The 19,730-nt window shown below is 48.2% G+C and overlaps 1 protein-coding gene across 3 annotated transcripts in view; it reads left to right on the forward strand.

The window, feature by feature from the left end:
- PGM3 (phosphoglucomutase 3) overlaps positions 1 to 19,730 on the forward strand; it is a 74,258-nt gene that overhangs the window by 35,323 nt on the left and 19,205 nt on the right. For all 3 annotated transcript variants that reach the window (XM_085858083.1, XM_085858086.1, XM_085858084.1), the window contains exon 5: positions 1,616 to 1,749. In XM_085858083.1, the coding sequence (XP_085714209.1) occupies positions 1,616 to 1,749 (134 nt within the window). The remainder of the gene's footprint in view (positions 1 to 1,615; positions 1,750 to 19,730) is intronic.

Here is a 19,730-nt window from a genome sequence, read left to right on the forward strand (position 1 = left end):
GTGAGAAAGACAGGGTGAGTCAGTGGTTGCTCTTAAAAGTTATGGTCACTTGCTCCGAAATGCTCCCCGACCTCCACCTCCTCCACCATATTGGGATCGTTACTGAAAAGGAGGTTAAACACTGCACTCCCCCTCGTGGGCTTATCTACAAACTGGGTTAAAAAAAACAATCCTGGAACAAAAACAAGGAAATCCTCATCTGCTCTTCCCTTTCCCTATTCCTCCACCCAATCTACCCCTGGCAAGTTAAAATTCCCCATAATCAATACTCTTCCCTTCCCACATGCCCTTTTGAATTCCTCATGTACTCTTCCTTCCTCCTCTTCCTTCACACCCAGAGCCTTATAAAAGCATTCTCCTAGTATCTTACTGTTTTTACAATCTCTAATCTCTACCCACACAGAATCCTCAACATTTATTCCTTCCTCAATGTCACCCCTTTCTCTTGAAACAACGCTGTCCTTCACCCAGATTGCTCTCCTTCCTCTTATTCTCTCCTTCATATCACACCGATACACCTTGTAGCCTTCTAATCCTGTCCTCCAGTTACTCTCCTCCTTAAGCCATGTCTCACTCACTGCAACTATATCGTACTCCTCACTATCTACTTTGGCTGCCCCCTTTCTATTTAGCACATCGGTCCTCAAAAGGCAGACCAGGATCCACATTCAGACCACAGTCGACATCAGTTGGATCATGGAGCTAGCTACTCGAAATTCTATTCTATCTGCCCCTAATTATGTGTTGATTACCTCTGGTGTTTATCCATTCAGACCAACTTGATGAATGATAGACACAGAAGGGATTGATTCAGGAGGTGATTAATGTGGGATTAACCACGGCTGGCTTGAGGGTGGTGTGTGTGTGTGTGTGTGTGTGTGTGTGTGTGTGTGTGTGTGTGTGTGTGTGTGTGTGTGTGTGTGTGTGTGTGTGTGTGTGTGTGTGTGTCTTTTTTTTTCTTCGATCACATCTTGTTTCCATTTCATTGTGAGTAGTAGCTTTGCTGGATTGATTTGATCTTCTTGTCATTAATATTTAATACTGATATTGTTTATTGATTTTTAGACACTTTTTTGGTTTCTGCGTTCAACTCATTTAATTAATATTTTGTAATATCTTTTTGATTTAATGTTACGGAAAGGACGTGCCCCCCTCTATATCGGTTCACTCATGCTTAATGACTAATTTCCCGAGATAATAATATTAGTGGGGATGGGGAGCAAATCAATCAACATTTATGCAAGAACATTTTAAAGGTGTGGTGTCCACAAAATGCAGCTTTTACTTCTTTTAAATGTCTTTGGTTGTATGGACCGTGAGGTGCTTGAGATTTTTGTTGTGGCCCACGATTCAAGATATTTGAGGACCCCCTGATCTAGTATATGGCCGGCATTCCTAAATCCCATGTAGGATTGGCATATGAGACATCAGGGTACTTTTTATGAGCTTGCATCAGTAGACATTGGAGAAGAGTTTATGGTTTTATTGGAGTGATCCTGCATTCCCACGAACATGAGTCATTGCCTCAGATGGGAGCGCGTCTCAACAGACAAACCCAAACAATGAAAAGTATAATATAAAGAGATTTTAATCCATTTTTATACTTCCTTTGCAGACTTTGGACTCGTCACAACCCCTCAGCTGCACTACCTGGTTGCGAGTCACAACTCTGATGGCCTGATGGGTGAGCCTTCTCTAGATGGCTACTACCGCAAGCTTTCTGAGGCCTACAAGGCCTTGATGGCTCAGGTTGGTGTCTTACCTGAAGCCGCAGGCTTATTTCTCTACTCGTCTCATGTTTATTAAGGTTTTCATCTCACAGTCATTTATTTATTGTTGAAGCTTGTTTGTTGGACACACCATTACCTTCATTAACCTTTACTCACTCAGAATTAGCTTGTGGCCAGGATAAGCTCTTGGCACCTCATCAGATTGATACTCGAGCCTCATGGACTATATTATTTTCTCCCACTGACTGACTTTGTATGAGGAAAAGTAATAAATGATTCTCCTCACGCTTTCAAGTACATAAGGCTGATGGGGCAGTTTAATTGGATCGGGGGCACAATTTTGGACGGGTCACCATTTTGACGCAGGGGACTCGAAAGGCTCATTCTTCCCAGTAAACTGGAACTTGATTTGCTGACCTTGGAAGGATGACAGGCTAAGTCAACCCACGTGGTGTTATTTTGGCATGGCTGTGGCTTGAATGTAGGACCTGAACGTCCTTAGCCAACCACTCTAACAGTTAAGTCACCACCAAGGTTCCCCAGATAATTCCAATTTTTAAATATGACGTCAATTTTCAGTTGGGGGTGTGTGGGCCCATTTCGGATGTCGTTAACTTTCGTAGGTACCACTCTGATGCCCCATCCAATGATATCCAGAGGGTAATTGGGTGAAGCACAAGATATTCATTGGCTCCCAGTGTAGAGACCAGAGTAGCTGAGGCAGGCATGCTATCTCTCCTTGAAGATCATTGATGAGCCAGCTGGTTTTTCCCGACGATATGATGATGTCATAATTAACCTTGATTGGGGAGGAGATATTGCATTTGGGACCGTTTGCCTGTTTGTTTATCCAAATAGAACGTGAGTGTGTATTAATTGCATACTATAGAAATGATTATGATGATGATGATGATTCGTAATGATTATAATGGTAACTAATGATGATGATGCATAATTATAATTACTAGTGCGTGCTCGTACGTGCGTGCGTGCATGCCGAGATGACCCTCAAACCTTGAAAAGGCACATACTCAGGTCCCCAGCAATATACCTGGCAAGTTTCAATTAGATCGGACCAGTGGTTGTCGAAAAACAGCGGTCACAGACAGACAGACAGACAGACAGACAGACAGACAGACAGACAGACAGACAGACAGACAGACAGACAGACAGACAGACACACTCACACAGACACACAGAGATTGCTGGAATTATAGATAGATGATAACAAGAAAAAGAGCAATCAGAGATTGCAGACCCTCACCAGGACATTTTTGTGTCGCTTTGTGTGGTGTTTGTGTACTGGTGTGTTACGTAATTAATAAGAGACATAACTAGAACTACCACTTTATAACTGCTGGCAGTGATGACCGGGTACCAAGACCTCCCACTTTGATCGGACACCTGACCCTGACCCATTACGTTTATTATTATTAAATTTAATTGAGAATGGGATTAAAATAAATTCAATTCAAATCAAATGGAAGACTAAATAGGTGCAATCCTGCATTGTAGTAGTCAGAAGGAACCCAAACAAACAAAAAGCAAAGATGAAGTCATCAGGAGAAACCTGGATAGATAGGATTTGGGTTTCAACTGCTACTCCTCTACCTTCAAACCCATCCAGGCACAGCCAAGTGAACCTTATTCAAAAATAAATAAATAACTCAGATTCAAAAAAAATTAAATAATTCTGTCTGCCAGACCATGCTTCCGATCAGGTTGAAATTTAAAGCACATATTCCACATCACTACGAGATCATGATTGTGAAGTTTCACATCAACTTGACTAAGCGGTTCAAGAGAAATAATTTTTAAAAGATTTTTCGCTCAACCCAATATGGCTGCCAGACCATGTGACTTATCAATTGTTAGTGAATTCCATGGTGTCCCCAAGGATTGCGGGAACATGTATGTGAAGTTTCCCCTCGATCGGTTCAGCCATTTTGGAGAAGAAGTTTAAAAACAAGGACAAATGTGTCCAAGAGCCGCGTCAGGTTTTGTCTTCACCAGAAGAAGAACAAGAAGAAGAAGAAGAACAACGCGGAGCTCTCTTAGAGCCAGCGTTCGCAATGCGACGTGGCTAAAAATAAAAATATATATTTTGTTACGAATTTCGCCCGCCCCGCGTGCAATCGGCAACGTAACTCAAATCGCGACGCGTCGCCCACCGGAACGGACAATTCAGTCGTGACCCTCTTGGAACTACCGCCAAGGAGCTAGCCACGGGTGGGGGTTTAACCTCACCACAACCCAGTCCGCATTCGACCCGCGCGAAATAGGGTGAATCGCCGAATGTCGATATACCTAAGTACCCACGCGGGTAGCGTACCGAGGAGTTGTACCACACCGCAGGTCGACTCCGGACATGAACCGCTTAAGCGGCTCGTTCCGTGCTGCAGGGATAACCGAGCGGAGTTATCGCCGACCTCGACAGTTCAGATTATTTATTGGGTGTCTACACCCACTACCAATCCCTTGCATGATGCAATATGGAACTTTCAAATGAAGGAAAGGACGCAACGAAACAGGAAAACGGTTCAACAAGCAAGCACTTTTATTTCACACACACACACACACACACACACACACACACACACACACACACACACACACACACACACACACACACACACACACACACACGGCAAGCACGTATTCACAGCCATACAGTAAGATTGCACATATAACAGTCAAAGCAATGAAAGCAACGCAGAGCTACAACCGAATAAAGCAATGTACAAACACTTATTCAGGTTTACTTAAAAGACTGGCGCCACACACACATTTACACAAAAAGCAAATACAAGCCACCCTCATAGGCAAGGGGACAGACAGGTCTGTGGACCGAATGTACGTGGGACCTGGGTGAGCCGCCAGGTCCACGAGACCGAAGGGGTCTTACCCACGCCCTCGTGGCGCGATGGCGGGCTCGCCGCAATGTCAGCGTAACGTGCCTGACTCCGTGCCCCTGGCGTGGTCGGTGAGCTCCTTTCGGCGTGCGTTGCGCAGGCACGTGTTGGTCGGTCGACACCACGGTTGGGGTAGGGAACGGACGGGGTTACCGGCGCTATCTCAGCGTGGATGGGGGAAATTGTTGATGCTCGGGGTGGAGAGAGAGAATGGCGGACGCTCCGTCCCGCTAACGGGGCCTTGGGACCGCACTGACTCCGGCGAACTCTCGCCCCTAAGCCCTCTTCCGCGTCCCTGCTTCACTCCGCGACTCGTCCCTCGACCCAGCAACGACAACCTCAACAACGACCTTCGTCTTCACTCGACCAGCCCAGCCAGCACAGCACCGCACAGCTCAGCACAATCCAACACACACACACACGAGTCGCCTTGTGCTCGTGTCTTTATAGACCGGGGGAGGAGCGTGTATGCTAATTCGCGGATCAAAACGCGCTTGGAGGCGGGGCCACACCACCCGACGTTTAGCCATCGGTCAGGCAAAAAGGGGCGTGAGCCTCTGCTGATCCGATTTCCCTCCTAAAAGGAGTCCACAGTCCACATGCATCGCACTTGGGGGCGGGGCCACACCACCCGACGTTTAACCATTGGTCGAGCAAAAAGGGGCGTGAGCCTCTCCTGATCTGATTTCCCTCTTGCAAAGGCATCCATTTGTACTCGCGGCTCGACGCGTTCGGCAACAATCACCGAACGGGCCCTGGACAGCACGACGTTTGGTGTTGACAGGTGGTGTGGTTGGTGGTTGTGGTAGGAGAAAGGCGAAGGTGGTGGGGGGTTTGCTGTGGTGGTTAGAGTTGTTGGCGGGCATCGTTTGGGAATGGTGGTGAAGCGATGTTTGCGGTGTGGAGGTAAAGAGGCGAAGGTGGCGGTGCTTGAGTTGTTGGGGGATTATTGGTCCAAAATAACGATAGAGAAAGAAAAATGGCTAACTCAAAGCGTCGCAGCTTTGACATCGTCGCAGCTGGATGTCAAGTCAGGTCAGGTATGGGAGCATGTGCCAGAACAGCACGTCGCTGCGTCCACTTTCCGCCGGTACTTCAGGGGCCTCCGTCTGGCCATCCCCCAGGCAGATGCCAGGCCCATCCCCATCTCCTTGAGATGATGGTCAACCTGTTGCAACCATGAGGCACGTGGTCGACCCACTGGCCTCCTCCACTCATGAGACTCCCTCGCTGAGAGAATCTGGTGAACAGGATCAGAGTCAGGAAAACGAGCCACATGTCCATACAGCCGCAACTGACGCTCACGGACTATGCAGGTAACAAATCTCATCCGAGTCTCTCTCAGCAACCGCTCGTTGGGCACAAAATCCGACCAGCGATAGCCAAGGATTCTCCGAAGAGACCTGGTACCAAAGGAATTAAGTCTCCGTCTCAGATCCTTGGTCAGAGTCCAAGTCTCGCACCCATAGAGCAAGACTGGAAGTACCAAGGACCTGAAGACTCGGACTTTCGTCCTCCCGCACAGGTACCGGCAGCGCCACACCCCATGATCCAGTGAATCCATGACTCCCCAGGCCCGACCCAGACATCTATTGACCTCTGACTCGCAGCCAGCAGAGACATGAATATCACTGCCAAGGTAAGTGAATCTCTCCACAACCTCAACATCCTCACCACAAACAGACACAGACAGGACAGCAGCATCCAAGATGTCACCGAAAGCCTGGATCTTAGTTTTGACCCAAGAAACCCGTAATCCCAACGGCTCCGACTTCTCATTCAGCTCCTCGAGGGCCCCCAAGAGGATGTCTAAAGTCTCCGCAAAGATGACTGCATCATCTGCAAAGTCAAGGTCCGAGATCTTGACATTCCCAAATGACGCACCGCAACTTGATCTCTCCGACATCCTCCCTAGAATCCAGTCCATACAAGTGCTGAAAAGTGTGGGGGCAAGTACACATCCCTGACGAACTCCAGTAACAACTGGAAATAAGTCAGAGATGGTACCACCACACTTCACAGCACTCTCAGTACCAGAGTAGAGTTCAGACATCAGATCGATCAGTTTTGGTGGCACCCCACGAAGACCAAGAATCCTCCAGAGGACGTCCCGATTCACTGAATCAAACGCTTTACAGAGATCAACATAGGCTGCAAGCAGCCCCTGCCGAAACTCTCGTCTGCGTTCGGTGAGGACACGAAGTGCAAGGATACGGTCAATCGTTGACCTCTTTGGTGTAAATCCTGACTGCTCTGGACGCTGGTGCTCAAGCAGATGGTGGCGAACCCTATCAAGAATTATCCGAGCAAAGACCTTGCCCGGCACTGAGAGCAGCGTCACCCCTCGGTAGTTGTTGCAGTCTTGGCGATCACCCTTCCCTTTCCAGAGAGGGACAACAAGGCCCCTCTTCCAGTCAGTTGGGATGATGCCTGTGTTCCAGGCAGAGCACAAAACTGCATGCAACGACACGAGTGCAGCATTTCCACCAGCCTTGAGAAGTTCGGCATGGATGCCACAGATCCCTGGAGCTTTGCCCCGTTTCATCTGGTTCACCGCAGCCCGTGTTTCCACAAGCGTAGGTGGACCACAGTTGATTCGAGGGTCAGCAACAGGGATTGTAACACCCTTGACGTCCAACTCGACAGTTGGGGGATCAGCCTGGTACAACCGCTCAAAGTAACCGGCCCAGCGGGCCTTCACTTCAGACTCCTCTGTCAAGAGCCTACCACTCTCTGCTCGAACTGTAGTGCTCCGAGGGATGGGCTTGGATGAACGTAATGCGCGAATTCCCCTGTAAGCGGGACGAGAATCACCTGTCCACAGGTGATGCTCTACCCCCTCACAGATTCCTCGCACATAGGCCTCCTTGTCCACCCTCAGTGCACGTACAGTTTTACGCCTCAGCTCCCTGAACAGCTCAGCTCTGCCATTCAGCCTGGCCCTGCGACTCTGGTCAATGGTATCCAGTGTCCCTTGAGAGACAAAATTCTTCTTTGCCCTGCGGTGAGCTCCAAGGCATCCACCGGCAACATCAAGGACGGTGGTCTTGAAGGCGCTCCACAACTCTTCAGGACCCCCCAAAGCACCCAGACCCCCCAAGTGTCCACTCAGCCTGTTCGCAAACTCCTCAGCTACTCTCTCATCCCTGAGCTTGGCAACATCCAGCCTCGGCTGGGATGTTACCATTCTTCAGGATTTAAGGTGCAGCTTTAGAGTTGCTACAACAAGCCTGTGGTCAGTATTGAGGAACTGAGCACTCCGGTAGACCCTGCAGTTCTGGATCATCCTCCAACGACCGTCAATGAGGACATGGTCAATCTCCTTTGCCACACCGCCAGCGTTGGAATACCAAGTCCAGCGATGAGCTTGTGGGCGCTGAAACCATGAACCAGCCACCCTAAGTCCATGACTTCTTGCAAAGTTAAGGAACTTAGTGCCATTCTGGTTCATAGTTCCTGACCCATGGGGACCAACACACGTCTCATAACCATCCCTATCAGTTCCAGTCGATGCATTGAAATCCCCCAAGACTAGAAGTGTATCTCGTCTGGGGCACTGATCAACCACAGACTCGTGTGTGGCGTAGAATGCATCCTTCACGGTGAGATCACTTGCCTCAGTCGGAGCATAAACAGAGACCAGGGAAATGACACCTAAGGAGTGACGAATCCTTAATCTCATAATACGCTCGTTGACCGGTGTTACCTCAATTATCATTGGGGTCAGCTTATTGGACACAGCTACAGCAACTCCTTGGGTATGGTAACCATCAGAGCGACCAGACCAATAGTAGGTGTAACCACCCACCATTATCTCACCGCAATCCGGTCTCCGAACCTCAGAGAGAGCTGCAATCCCGATGTCCAAACGCTTGAGCTCAGATGATAACAGAGACAGGTGATCATCCTCTCTTAGGGATAGGACATTCCAGGCACCCACCCGAAGGGAGCGCCTCAGGTTAACCCAAGGAGACCGCCGTCTGGTGGACGACACCTCAGCACCACTCCGACACACTCTCCCGCAATCTGACCCAGGGATGTTACCCCGTGGTTTCCCTCCTATCAAAGATTGGGGGTCCCGAAGGCTTTGCCCCAATCCCATCATCCGGTGAGCTGCCCTGCGAAGGGAAGCTGCACAGGAGGTACTCCCACGGAGTGGGTTTTCAGATTTTTTTTGCGTTTTTGCGTTTTGCGGAATGAAGGGTCTTACGGTGGCCGGAGTGCAAATCCTGCCACCAACCTCCTAATAAGAAGTGACCCAACTGCAGGAGGACGTCCGCAGACACAGTTGGGCACTAGATATGGATGGCCGTTGGCTCACAAGGAGCTCCTCCGCCCTTTGATGAATGGATGCCTGGATCCATTCATGAAATGGATGAATGGATGCCAGGCCTCCGCAGCCTGGATGAATCACACATAATCCCTCTAAACAATGGGTGTGGACTAACTATACATGAAGTTATCCATATATCTAACCTGAGGACCTTTCTCGTGTATTGCAAATTTCCACAGCCGTAACAATATCTTCTTCTTTCGGCTGCTCCCGTTCAGGGTCGCCACAGCGGATCATCCGTATGATCCGCATAGTGATTTGGCACATGTTTTACGCCGGATGCCCTTCCTGATACAACCCTGGTCGCCTCTTACGACACAGGGATATGGTATACCTATTTTAACCGGGGTATACACCGGCCCAGTATACTGGTACTCATTTCGCCGACCTCGGAAGGATGACAGGCTGAGTCAACCCCCTGATGTATTAATTCAGTGGCCCAACGGGGCTTGAACTCAGGACCTTTTGGATCCCAATCCGCTGCCCTAACCACTGCGCCAACACCAGGCTATTACAGCCGTAACAATATATATGTAGGTTTTTGGGTAAATCCAATATGGCTGCCAAACCATGTGACTGACGATGTCATTTGTGTGAATGTTTTGTTCCTCATGGATAGGCGGTCATACATGTAAAGTTTTCCCTTGATGTGTTCAGCCACTTCAGAGAAGAAGATTTTTTAAAGGTTTTTCATATATATATATATATATATATATATATATATATATATATATATATATATATATATATATATATATATATATATATATATATATATGTATATATATATAGCCTGGTGTTGGCGCAGTGGTTAGGGCAGTGGCTTGGGATCCAAAAGGTCCCGAGTTCAAGCCCCGTTGGGCCACTGAATTAATACACCAGGGGGTTGACTCAGCCTGTCATCCTTCCGAGGTCGGCGAAATGAGTACCAGTGTACTGGGCCGGTGTATACCCCGGTTAAAATAGGTGTACCATATCCCTGTGTCGTAAGAGGTGACCAGGGTTGCGTCAGGAAGGGCATCCGGCGTAAAACATGTGCCAAATCACTATGCGGATCATATGGATGATCCGCTGTGGCGACCCCGAACGGGAGCAGCTGAAAGAAGAAGAAGATTTTTATATATATATATATATATATATATATATATATATATATATATATATATATATATATATATATATATATATATTTGTGGATTCTCGCCACTCCGGCGTGCGGACGGCCACCTTTATCCCGATTGCGGCCATGCGCACCCACCGAACGTGGCAATCCAATCGCAGCTTTCGGATCAACGCCAAAATCCAGCTACGGGTGTGCTTTTAACCACACCATAAGCCAGCCAACTTTTCTGTGCACGCGCTACAGGGTCGATCGCCGAATTGTCGATGTACCTAATTATTCGCGTGGACAAAAATGCCGGGAGCCTACATCTCAACGGAGCCTGCACGGAAACGAGCCGCCTTAAGCAGCTCGTTCCGTTTGCAATTGCCGAGCGGTTTATTATCGCCAAGCCCCGTTGGACCCGATTATCTTATCGGTGTTAAAAACCATCTAATATTCCGAACGCAATTACGGCAGTTCAATGGAGGAAGGGACGCAACGAGCAGGTGAATATTCAAACAATAGGGAACATTTATTTCCAATGCACATATGCAAGCAAGGCAATGAATGGGGGTAGGGGACAAGACACGAGCAAGAAAACCTACAGCCGTTATCTATTTATTACCTACATGCACTTCGTCAGTTCACTATTTAAGGACAAGGCGCCACAGACTTCCATGCAAAAACCCCGGAAAAGAAAGAAGAGAACTGGGCTCATAAGCGTTTAATATTCCTCGGAGCTGGGATGATCGAAAGAGCTCCGCAAGGCCGTGCAGGTTAACTTCGTCGCCCTTGAGGCGACTCGATGGTCTTTTGTCGGCGACCCTCCGTATGTCCCTGTGGTCCAAGCGGCAGCTGTGGTAACGGCAGCTTGGTTGGTCCCGGGCCTAGCAGCGTGGCCTAGTCGATCGGGCCTGGCCGACGACGCTTCAGAGGAGCGAACGGGTCTTGCTCTTTTTGAGTTGATGCTCTTTAAGAGCCCGCTCACTCCTCAGCGTCGCTCGGACCGTTATCTTGCTGGCTGGCGACTTCTCTCCGGCTGCAACTCGACCAACTCTGACTAACTCTGGCGCTCTCCACACCGACTCTTCTGAACTGGACTCCACAATCCACCGGACTCCAAACTCCACTGCAGGCTCGACTCTCTGGACTGTAACGGCCCAGCCCAACTCTCTCTTCTCGGCGTTTCAACCCGGCCTTTTATCGGATTTGGGGGAGGGCGCTTGGTCTTTCACCTTCGACCCTTCACCCCCGGCTGGCTCCGCCCCTTTCGTCGTTTTGATCCGTTTTGAAAGTCATGCGCGGACGTGTTTGAGATCACTCTCACAACGCGGCCGTGTTTGAAATCACTTTGCCGCCGTTGAGGAAGTCATCATGTTTGTCCGCGGAGATGTTGTTTGTTTGGGGATGCCGTTGCTGGTGAAAAGATGGCGGTGCCGTGGAGATGATGGTGAGGAGATGTTGTTTGTTTGTTGAAATATTGTTGTTTGTGGAGATGATGGTGAGGGCTTGTTGTTGTTTGTGGAGATGATGGTGAGGAGATGTTGTTTGTTTTAAAATAAAGATAGAAAAAGAATAACGGCAAACTCAAAGATGCACAGCCCGGTACACAAATAAATCCCGTTAGACATTGGTGGGGAAATCTAACCTGGAACACACACTTATCGACAGAACTCATCTTTGGGGAACCTGAATGGTGTTCTGTGAATTTCCACAACCGTAACAATATATATATATATATATATATATATATATATAAATATATATATATATATATATATATATATATATATATATATATATATATATATATATATATATATATATATATATATATATATATATATATATATGTAGCTGCCAAATCACGTGACTGATGTCATCAAATTTTTCTCTGTGGACCATTTTATCCCTAGATGACCCTCAAAATTTTTCATACTGATCAGATGTAGGTTTCTACATATGCAATCATGACATCATAACGAAGGCACCGATGACGTCATGAAAAAAAATCACACTCATTCCCCATGAGTACTTGCGACGTGCCAAGTTTCAATTTTTCTTTGGTGCGGTTTCAGAGATAGAGGTGCAAAGTTTTTTTTTGTTTTTTTTCCATTTTTCCAACATGGGTGCTACACCGTGTGACCGATGATGTCATAATTGCCAACAATTCTCTCCTCCAGCGATGGTTATTATAATGGTGCGTAATGATAATAACGAGATTGGCACTCGGTAGAGTGCATACCTCCGCCAGGCTGAACAGTTTAGACTTTGTATCCCACTGATAGGTCGGATCTGGATTCGGGCCTAAACCAAAATCTGTGCTTGTTCCGCTCCCTTCATTCCGTCACATTCCCTTTGTGCTTGGCATTGTCCGCCATGAACTGAGCTCTCCAGAACTGATGCTTGGGTAACACAGCAAGAACAATGCTGGTCGCGCTGGTAGCTCAGATCTGCAATGCTAAAGGAGGGTCTGTGTTTGATGTTTATGATGTTGAAGTGTTACCAAATGGATTTATGTTTGAACAAGTGATTTGAGAATGGAACATTTTCAGATGAGGGAAAGAATGGAATTTGAGGAGGGAAAAAACAATGGAGTAACTCCTAACTACACTCACAATGCATCTTTCCCTTGCACTGATACGAGGGTTGTGCTAATTTAGCTGAACACTTTTACGATGGATGTAACTGCACTCGTCCAGCGGATATGTGCACATATCACATCGTATCATGTATTTCATGATACAAGCATGAAACCTGGTGCACATATTCTGTACATTATGCTGACCAGTTTGAAGATAATAGGCACTCCACAGTCACCTTATGTTGGCCTTTGCAGCCATATTTTCAAAATGGCCACCACGAAGCTCTCATTCTTCTGAGAATAAGAGCAAAATCACTTGAAACGTATTTTATTGACGAAAGTAGAAATAACCACAAGTTAAACCCAAGGATTATGGATATGGATATGGATATATATATATATATATATATATATATATATATATATATATATATGTATATATGTATATGTATATGTATATATATATGTATATATATATATATATATATATATATATATATATATATATATATATATATATATATATATATATATATATATATATATATATATATCCTGGTGCTGGCGTAGTGGTTAGGGTAGCAGCTTGGGATCCAAAAGGTCCTGAGTTCAAGCCCTGTTGGCGGCTTGAATTAATACACACCAGGAGGTTGACTCAGCCTGTCATCCTTCCGAGGTCGGCGAAGTGAGTACCAGTGTACTGGGCCTGGTGTATGCCCCGGTTAGAATAGGTGTACCATATCCCTGTGTCGTAAGAGGCGACCAGGGTTGCGTCAGGAAGGGTATCCGGCGTAAAACCTGTGCCAAATCATTATGCGGATCATAACGGATGATCCGCTGTGGCGACCCCTAATGGGAGCAGCTGAAAGAAGAAGAAATATATATCTTCTCTCTTCTTCTTCTTCTTCTCTCGGCTGCTCCCGTTAGGGGTCGCCACAGTGGATCAACCATCTCCATTTCGCTCTATCCTCCACATCTTCCATTGACACTCCAACCGCCCGCATGTTCGCCCTCACCGCATCCATGAACCTCTTCTTTGGCCTTCCTCTTCTCCTCCTGCCTGGCATATATATATATATATATATATATATATATATATATATATATATATATATATATATATATATGTGTTGTTACAGCTGTGGAAATTTGCACAACACCAGAAAGGACCTTAGATCAGTTATGACGATAAGTATATGTGTAGTTACATTTCCACACCATTGTTTGGAGGGAATTTCCGTGTTCACAGGGCTGTGATCCTTTGAGTTAGCCGTTTTTCTTTTCTCTATCATTATTTTGGACCAATCATCCCCCAACAACCAAATCGCCACCACCAACATCATTCCCAAACAACAACAACTCAAACACCACCACCTTCGCCTCTTTACCTCCACAACTCCACCCCGCAAACATCGCTTCACCGCCATTCTCAAACGACGCCCGCCAGCAACGAAATCGCCACCACCAACACCCTTCCCAAACCACCACAGCAAACTCCCACCACCTTCGCCTTTCTACCAAACGTCGTGCCATGGGTTGTGAATGAGATCCTTTCGAAGGAAAAATCGGATCAAGAATGATTCACGCCCACTTTTCATCCATCCAATGGTGGAGAATCAGGTGGTGTAGCCCCGCCTCCGAACCCGCTGTGATCCATAAATTTGAATATGCGCTCCTCCCATGGCCTATATAAGCGCGAGCACAGAGCAGCTCGAGGCAGTCAAGTCGGGTCTGGAGAGTGGCAGTCAAGTCGGGTCTGGAGAGTGGCAGTCAAATCGGGTCTGGAGAGTGGCAGTCTGGAGGGGTCGGAGAACCGGACGGAGCTCGAAGAGGCAGACGGCGGCAGTGTCAGTGCGGCAGTGTCGGTGGGGCAGAGTCAGGAGACGGAGCTCGAAGCAAACGGGAAAGGCAGACGGGGGCCGATCGACGGAGAGAGCTCACCGGCCACGCCAGGGGCACGAAGCCAGGCTCAGCTACGCTGACATCGTGGCTTGCCCGCCATCGCGCCACGAGGGCGCGGGTAAGACCCTTCGGTCTCGTGGACCTGGCTGCTCATCCAAGTTCCACGCACATTTGGTCCACGGACCTGTCTGCCACCCTTGTCTTGGAGGGTGGCTTTTTCTTTGCTTTTTGTGGAAATGCATGTGGTGGCGCCGTCTTATAAGTAGAATTGTCTAAGTGTGCGTGTGAAATAAAGACACTTTATTCGGTTGTAACTCTGCCTTTGCTTGCTTTCACTGTATACGTGCCTGAATTACTGTATGGCTGTAAAATACGTGCTTGTCTGAGTGTGCAATAAATGTGCTTGTTGAACTGTTCCCCATTTTGTTGCATCCTTTCCCTTGTTTGAAAGTTCCATCTTGCATCATGGAAGGAATTGGTAGGAGGGGTGTAAGCACCCGGGAAATAATCACGTCCGTCGGGGCCGGCGATAACACTGCTCGGTTATCACTGAAGCAAGGAACGGACCGCTTAAGCGGTTCGTGTCCTAGGCCGGCCAGCGGCGAGGTACGATCGCCCGGTTAACTACCCGCGCAGGTACTTAGGTAGGTCGAGCTTGGCGAACAACCGTATCCTGCGCGGGTGGCCGATTGGCACGATTGTGGTGGGGTCGAAAGACCCACCCGTGACTAGCTCCTGGCGGTAGTTCCAAGAGGGTCACGACTGAATTGTCCGTCTGGTGGGCGACGCGGTCGCGATTCGAGTTACGTGGCCGATCGCACGCCGGGTGGACCGAAATTCGAAACAATATATATATATTAGCGATACCCGTGCACATGCACGGGATAGCAGTACAACATAGCTGGTAGCAGACGACAGACCGTACACGGGGAATGACAAAAATACGCATTATGCAAAATGTATGTGGTACTATGGAACGCCAAGACTTCCCAAACATTGTCGGCATGTCCGCTAAGTGCCACAGCAATTTCATAGGGATCGTGTGACGGCGAGCCGAGTTTTTAGTGTGCAAGCTTGGTATTATAATCGAGATAAGCCTGGTGTTGGCGTAGTGGTTAGGGTAGCGGCTTGGGATCCAAAAGGTCCTGAGTTCAAGCCTCGTTGGCCGCTCGAATTAATACACACCAGGAGGTTGACTCAGCCTGTCATCCTTCCGAGGTCGGCAAAGTGAGTACCAGTGTACAGGGCCCGGTGTATGCCCCGGTTAGAATAGGTGTACCATATCCCTGTATCGTAAGAGGCGACCAGGGTTGCGTCAGGAAGGGTATCCGGCGTAAAACCTGTGCCAAATCATTATGCGGATCATAGCGGATAATCCGCTGTGGCGACCCCTAATGGGAGCAGCCGAAAGAAGAAGCCGAAGAGATGTGTATATATATATATATATATATATATATATATATATATATATATATATATATATATATATATGTTTATGTATATGTATATGTATATATATATATATGTATATGTATATGTATATATATGTATATGTATATGTATATGTATATATATATATGTATATGTATATATATATATATATATATATATGTATGTGTGTATATATATGTATATGTATATATATATATATATATATATATATATATATATATATATATATATATATATATATATATGTATATGTATATATATGTATATGTATATGTATATGTATATGTATGTATATATATATATATGTATATGTATATATATATATATATGTATATGTATATATATATATATATATATATATATATATATATATATATATATATATATATATATTATTGCGGATTCGCGCCCGCCGGCGTGCGAGCGGCCACGTAACTCGAATCGCGGCACGTTGCCCACCGGACGGACAATCCCGTCGTGACCCTCTCGGACTAACGCCTGGAACTAGTCACGGGTGGGCCTTTCGGCCTCACCACGATCGTGCCAATCGGCCCCACGCGTGGGATAGGGTTGCTCGCCAAATTCGACCTACAAAAGTACCCACATGGAGGGTAGACCGGGCGATCGCACCTCGCCGCAGGTCGACTTCGGACACGGGCCACTTTAAGCGACCCGTTCCGTACTATCGGGATAACCGAGTGGTGTTATCGTCAACCCCGACGGTTCGATTAATTATCGGTCGTTTTAGCCCACGACCAACCCTTTACGTGAAGTATGATGGAGATTCAATAAAGGAAAAGACGAAGCGAAACGGGAAAAACAGTTCAACATAAAGCACATTTATTCCGCGGCAAACGGAAAGCACACATATACAATTATACACCAAAAGCAAATGTAAAAGAAGAAGAAACACACAATAATGCACAAAAAGCAAATGTAAAAGCAAAACACAATGCAGATCTACCACCGACTACCGAGCACACGGCAACACTTATACAGTTTTACTTCACAGACGGCGCCGACAACACATATACTCAAAGCAAAAGAAAAGGGACCACCCTCCACTATGAGGGGGCAGACGGGCCTGGGGCCGAGACCGCGTCGAGCCTACCCGTCTGGTGATGAGCCGCAAAATGGCGGTGGCGCCCCGACTCCGCGGGCCTCGCGGACAGTGTCTGGAATGGGGTGGGAACGGGGCCCCCTTCTCACACTATCTCAGCGCGGGGGGGGGGAAACAGGAGGGGGTTGTTGATGCTCGGGGGAATGAGGGTATCTCGCTGGCTCGGGTCCCGCGACGAGCGTCTCCACCGCGACCTCGGTCGCGTTACCGGCCTCCCCTCTCCGCAGCTCCCCGACTCTGACACGAGCGCCCTCTCGACTGCCTTCGCCGCCGCCACCTCTCCAACTCTCCCACTCTCCACAGCTCCGTCCAACTGCTTTCTCCGACTCTTCTCTTCTCAACTCTCCTTGACTGACTCTTTCCAACTCAACTGCTCCGACTCTTCCCAACTCAACTGCCTTTTTGGCGAGCGAACGCGGCCCTTTATAGCCCCCGTGGCTTCGCTCCTTCACCTTCGACCCTTTACCTCTGGCTGGCTCCCCATTGGACAGAGGAAAAGTGGGCGTGAATGCTTTTTGATCCGCGAATCTGCATATAGCGATTATACTCCGACGCACCTGGAGGCGGGGCCAAATCGCCCCACGCTCGCCGATAGGACGGAACAGAAGTGGGCGTGAATCGTTTTTGATCCGATTTCTTCGGAAAGGCCGGTGTTTTTGCACCCGCCGCTCGGCGCGCGCCCTGCACGAGTCCAGGATCGGTGTCCACAAGCGGCGCGGGAATGGCGGTGATGCGATGGTTGCGAGAGCGAGATGTGACGGCAAGGGTCGTGGCTGTGGTTGTGAAGCGGCGTTGCGATTGGTGGTTGTTGTGTGATGGCTGTTGAGACGTGGTTGGTGGTGGTAGTAATGGTAGTAATGGCGGCTGGTCCAAAATAAAAATAGTAAAAGAAAAACGGCTATCTAGAAGGGTCGCAGCCCGAATGAATGACATTTATTCCCTCTAAACAACGGGTTTGGGCCTAACTACACATATACTAACAGAGATATCTCACCTAAGGGACCTGAATGGTGGTTTGCGAATTTCGTCAACCACAACACTACCCCCTCCCCTTTTTACAGACTCGTCCTGAGTCGTCAAATTTTCGTGTGCCATCATGTGTAGTTTTCCCCTAGTACATTTTACCTACGGATCCCTGAGTGCGACATTCATGGTATTCGTGTCCCCAAAATAAATAACCTGAGGGCTGAGTAACTAACTAAACAAACCCACTCACACGGACGACTTAAATAAAATTGCCGGCGCTAAAACAGACATGCCGGGGGCGCACTCATATGTACAGTACATCTTAACCTTAACTTACAAATTTTACACTAAACCATGGCCCAGGATCAATGAACTCTGCAAAAAGAAAGCAGTTAGCAGGGAGCCAGGCTGCTCGCATGCAGTCTCTGGCTCAAACAATGCAGGTGACAGGGAACGTGGCCGGCTGCTCACTCGCAGTCCAAGGCCTTCCCTTTTGAACTGAACGCAGTGAACCACAACGGTGCATGGGCTGCACAAACGCAGTCTCTGTGCCAGCTCAAGTGGCACACGCAATGAACACAACGGATGGATGGATGGACGCAAACACGGTGCACGGGCCGCCACTGCAGGCCCGTGTTGTAGCTGCCAACAGGGCAGTTCTCGCAGCTTGCAACTGTTGCCTTGATCCTGGCGCACATGGAAATGAACAGGGGGGGCAAAGCAAAAATTGAACGGGGCTGGTGAACAGGGGCAGTGGGCATGGCATGGCAAAGGCAGCAGGCAAACACAGCCTGCAGAACCAGACTGCTGCAGGCAAACACAGCCGGCAGATGAACTGGCCGGCACAGGCCTTGCAGAAAACAGCTGCAGACGATCCGGCCGGCACAGGCCTTGCAGCACAGCAGCTGCAGACGATCCGACCGGCACAGGCCTTGCAGCACAGCAGCTGCAGACGATCCAGCTGGCACAGGCCTTGCAGCAAAACAACAGCTGCCGATGAAGTGGGCCGGCCTTTGCCTTGCAGCAACGCAGCCAGCAGATGAAGCTGGCCAGCCTTTGCCGTTCAGTGGAGGTTGGTGGAGGGAGTGCGGTGGTGCTGGCCACTCGGAAGGCGGGCTCGGACCTACCCTACGGTCTCCCTCCCAACCTATCGCCTTTGCCTGACACTGTGTCTATACCCACTCCCTTAATTTGTCAAACCCCAATTTAGCCCCAACTTATTTTTTGATTTTTACTTCCCCACTATAAATCGTCCCCTAACAACCCCCTGTACTGTCCTTGTTCGGCTAACCTATCCTGTCACCTAGCCTACTCCCAACCCCTACGTTCCCTTCCCGGAGGGGAACAAGGGAGATCTAGCGTCCTGCGTCGAGGCCCAACGAAGCCTCAGGATGGCCTCCCCAGAGTTCAGCGATCTATAACCAAAGTGGGTCCAGCGGCCCACAACGATAGCGAGGGGATGGGTGGTGCGGAGGTGTACATCTCCTAATCTACCCTAACCATTTAACTGTTAAACTACCCCGGGGCTTTCAACAAGCGCCTCTTGCTTAAACTATTGGTTCTAACAAACCAGATTCCCGTCGCCTGTGTTGGTGTCCTCACAATTTCGGGCCTCGCCCCCCAATTTTC

This window comes from Eptatretus burgeri, chromosome 15 (assembly GCF_056783735.1).
Source record: "Eptatretus burgeri isolate ZD-2024b chromosome 15, Ebu_testis_v1, whole genome shotgun sequence".
NCBI lineage: Eukaryota > Metazoa > Chordata > Myxini > Myxiniformes > Myxinidae > Eptatretus > Eptatretus burgeri.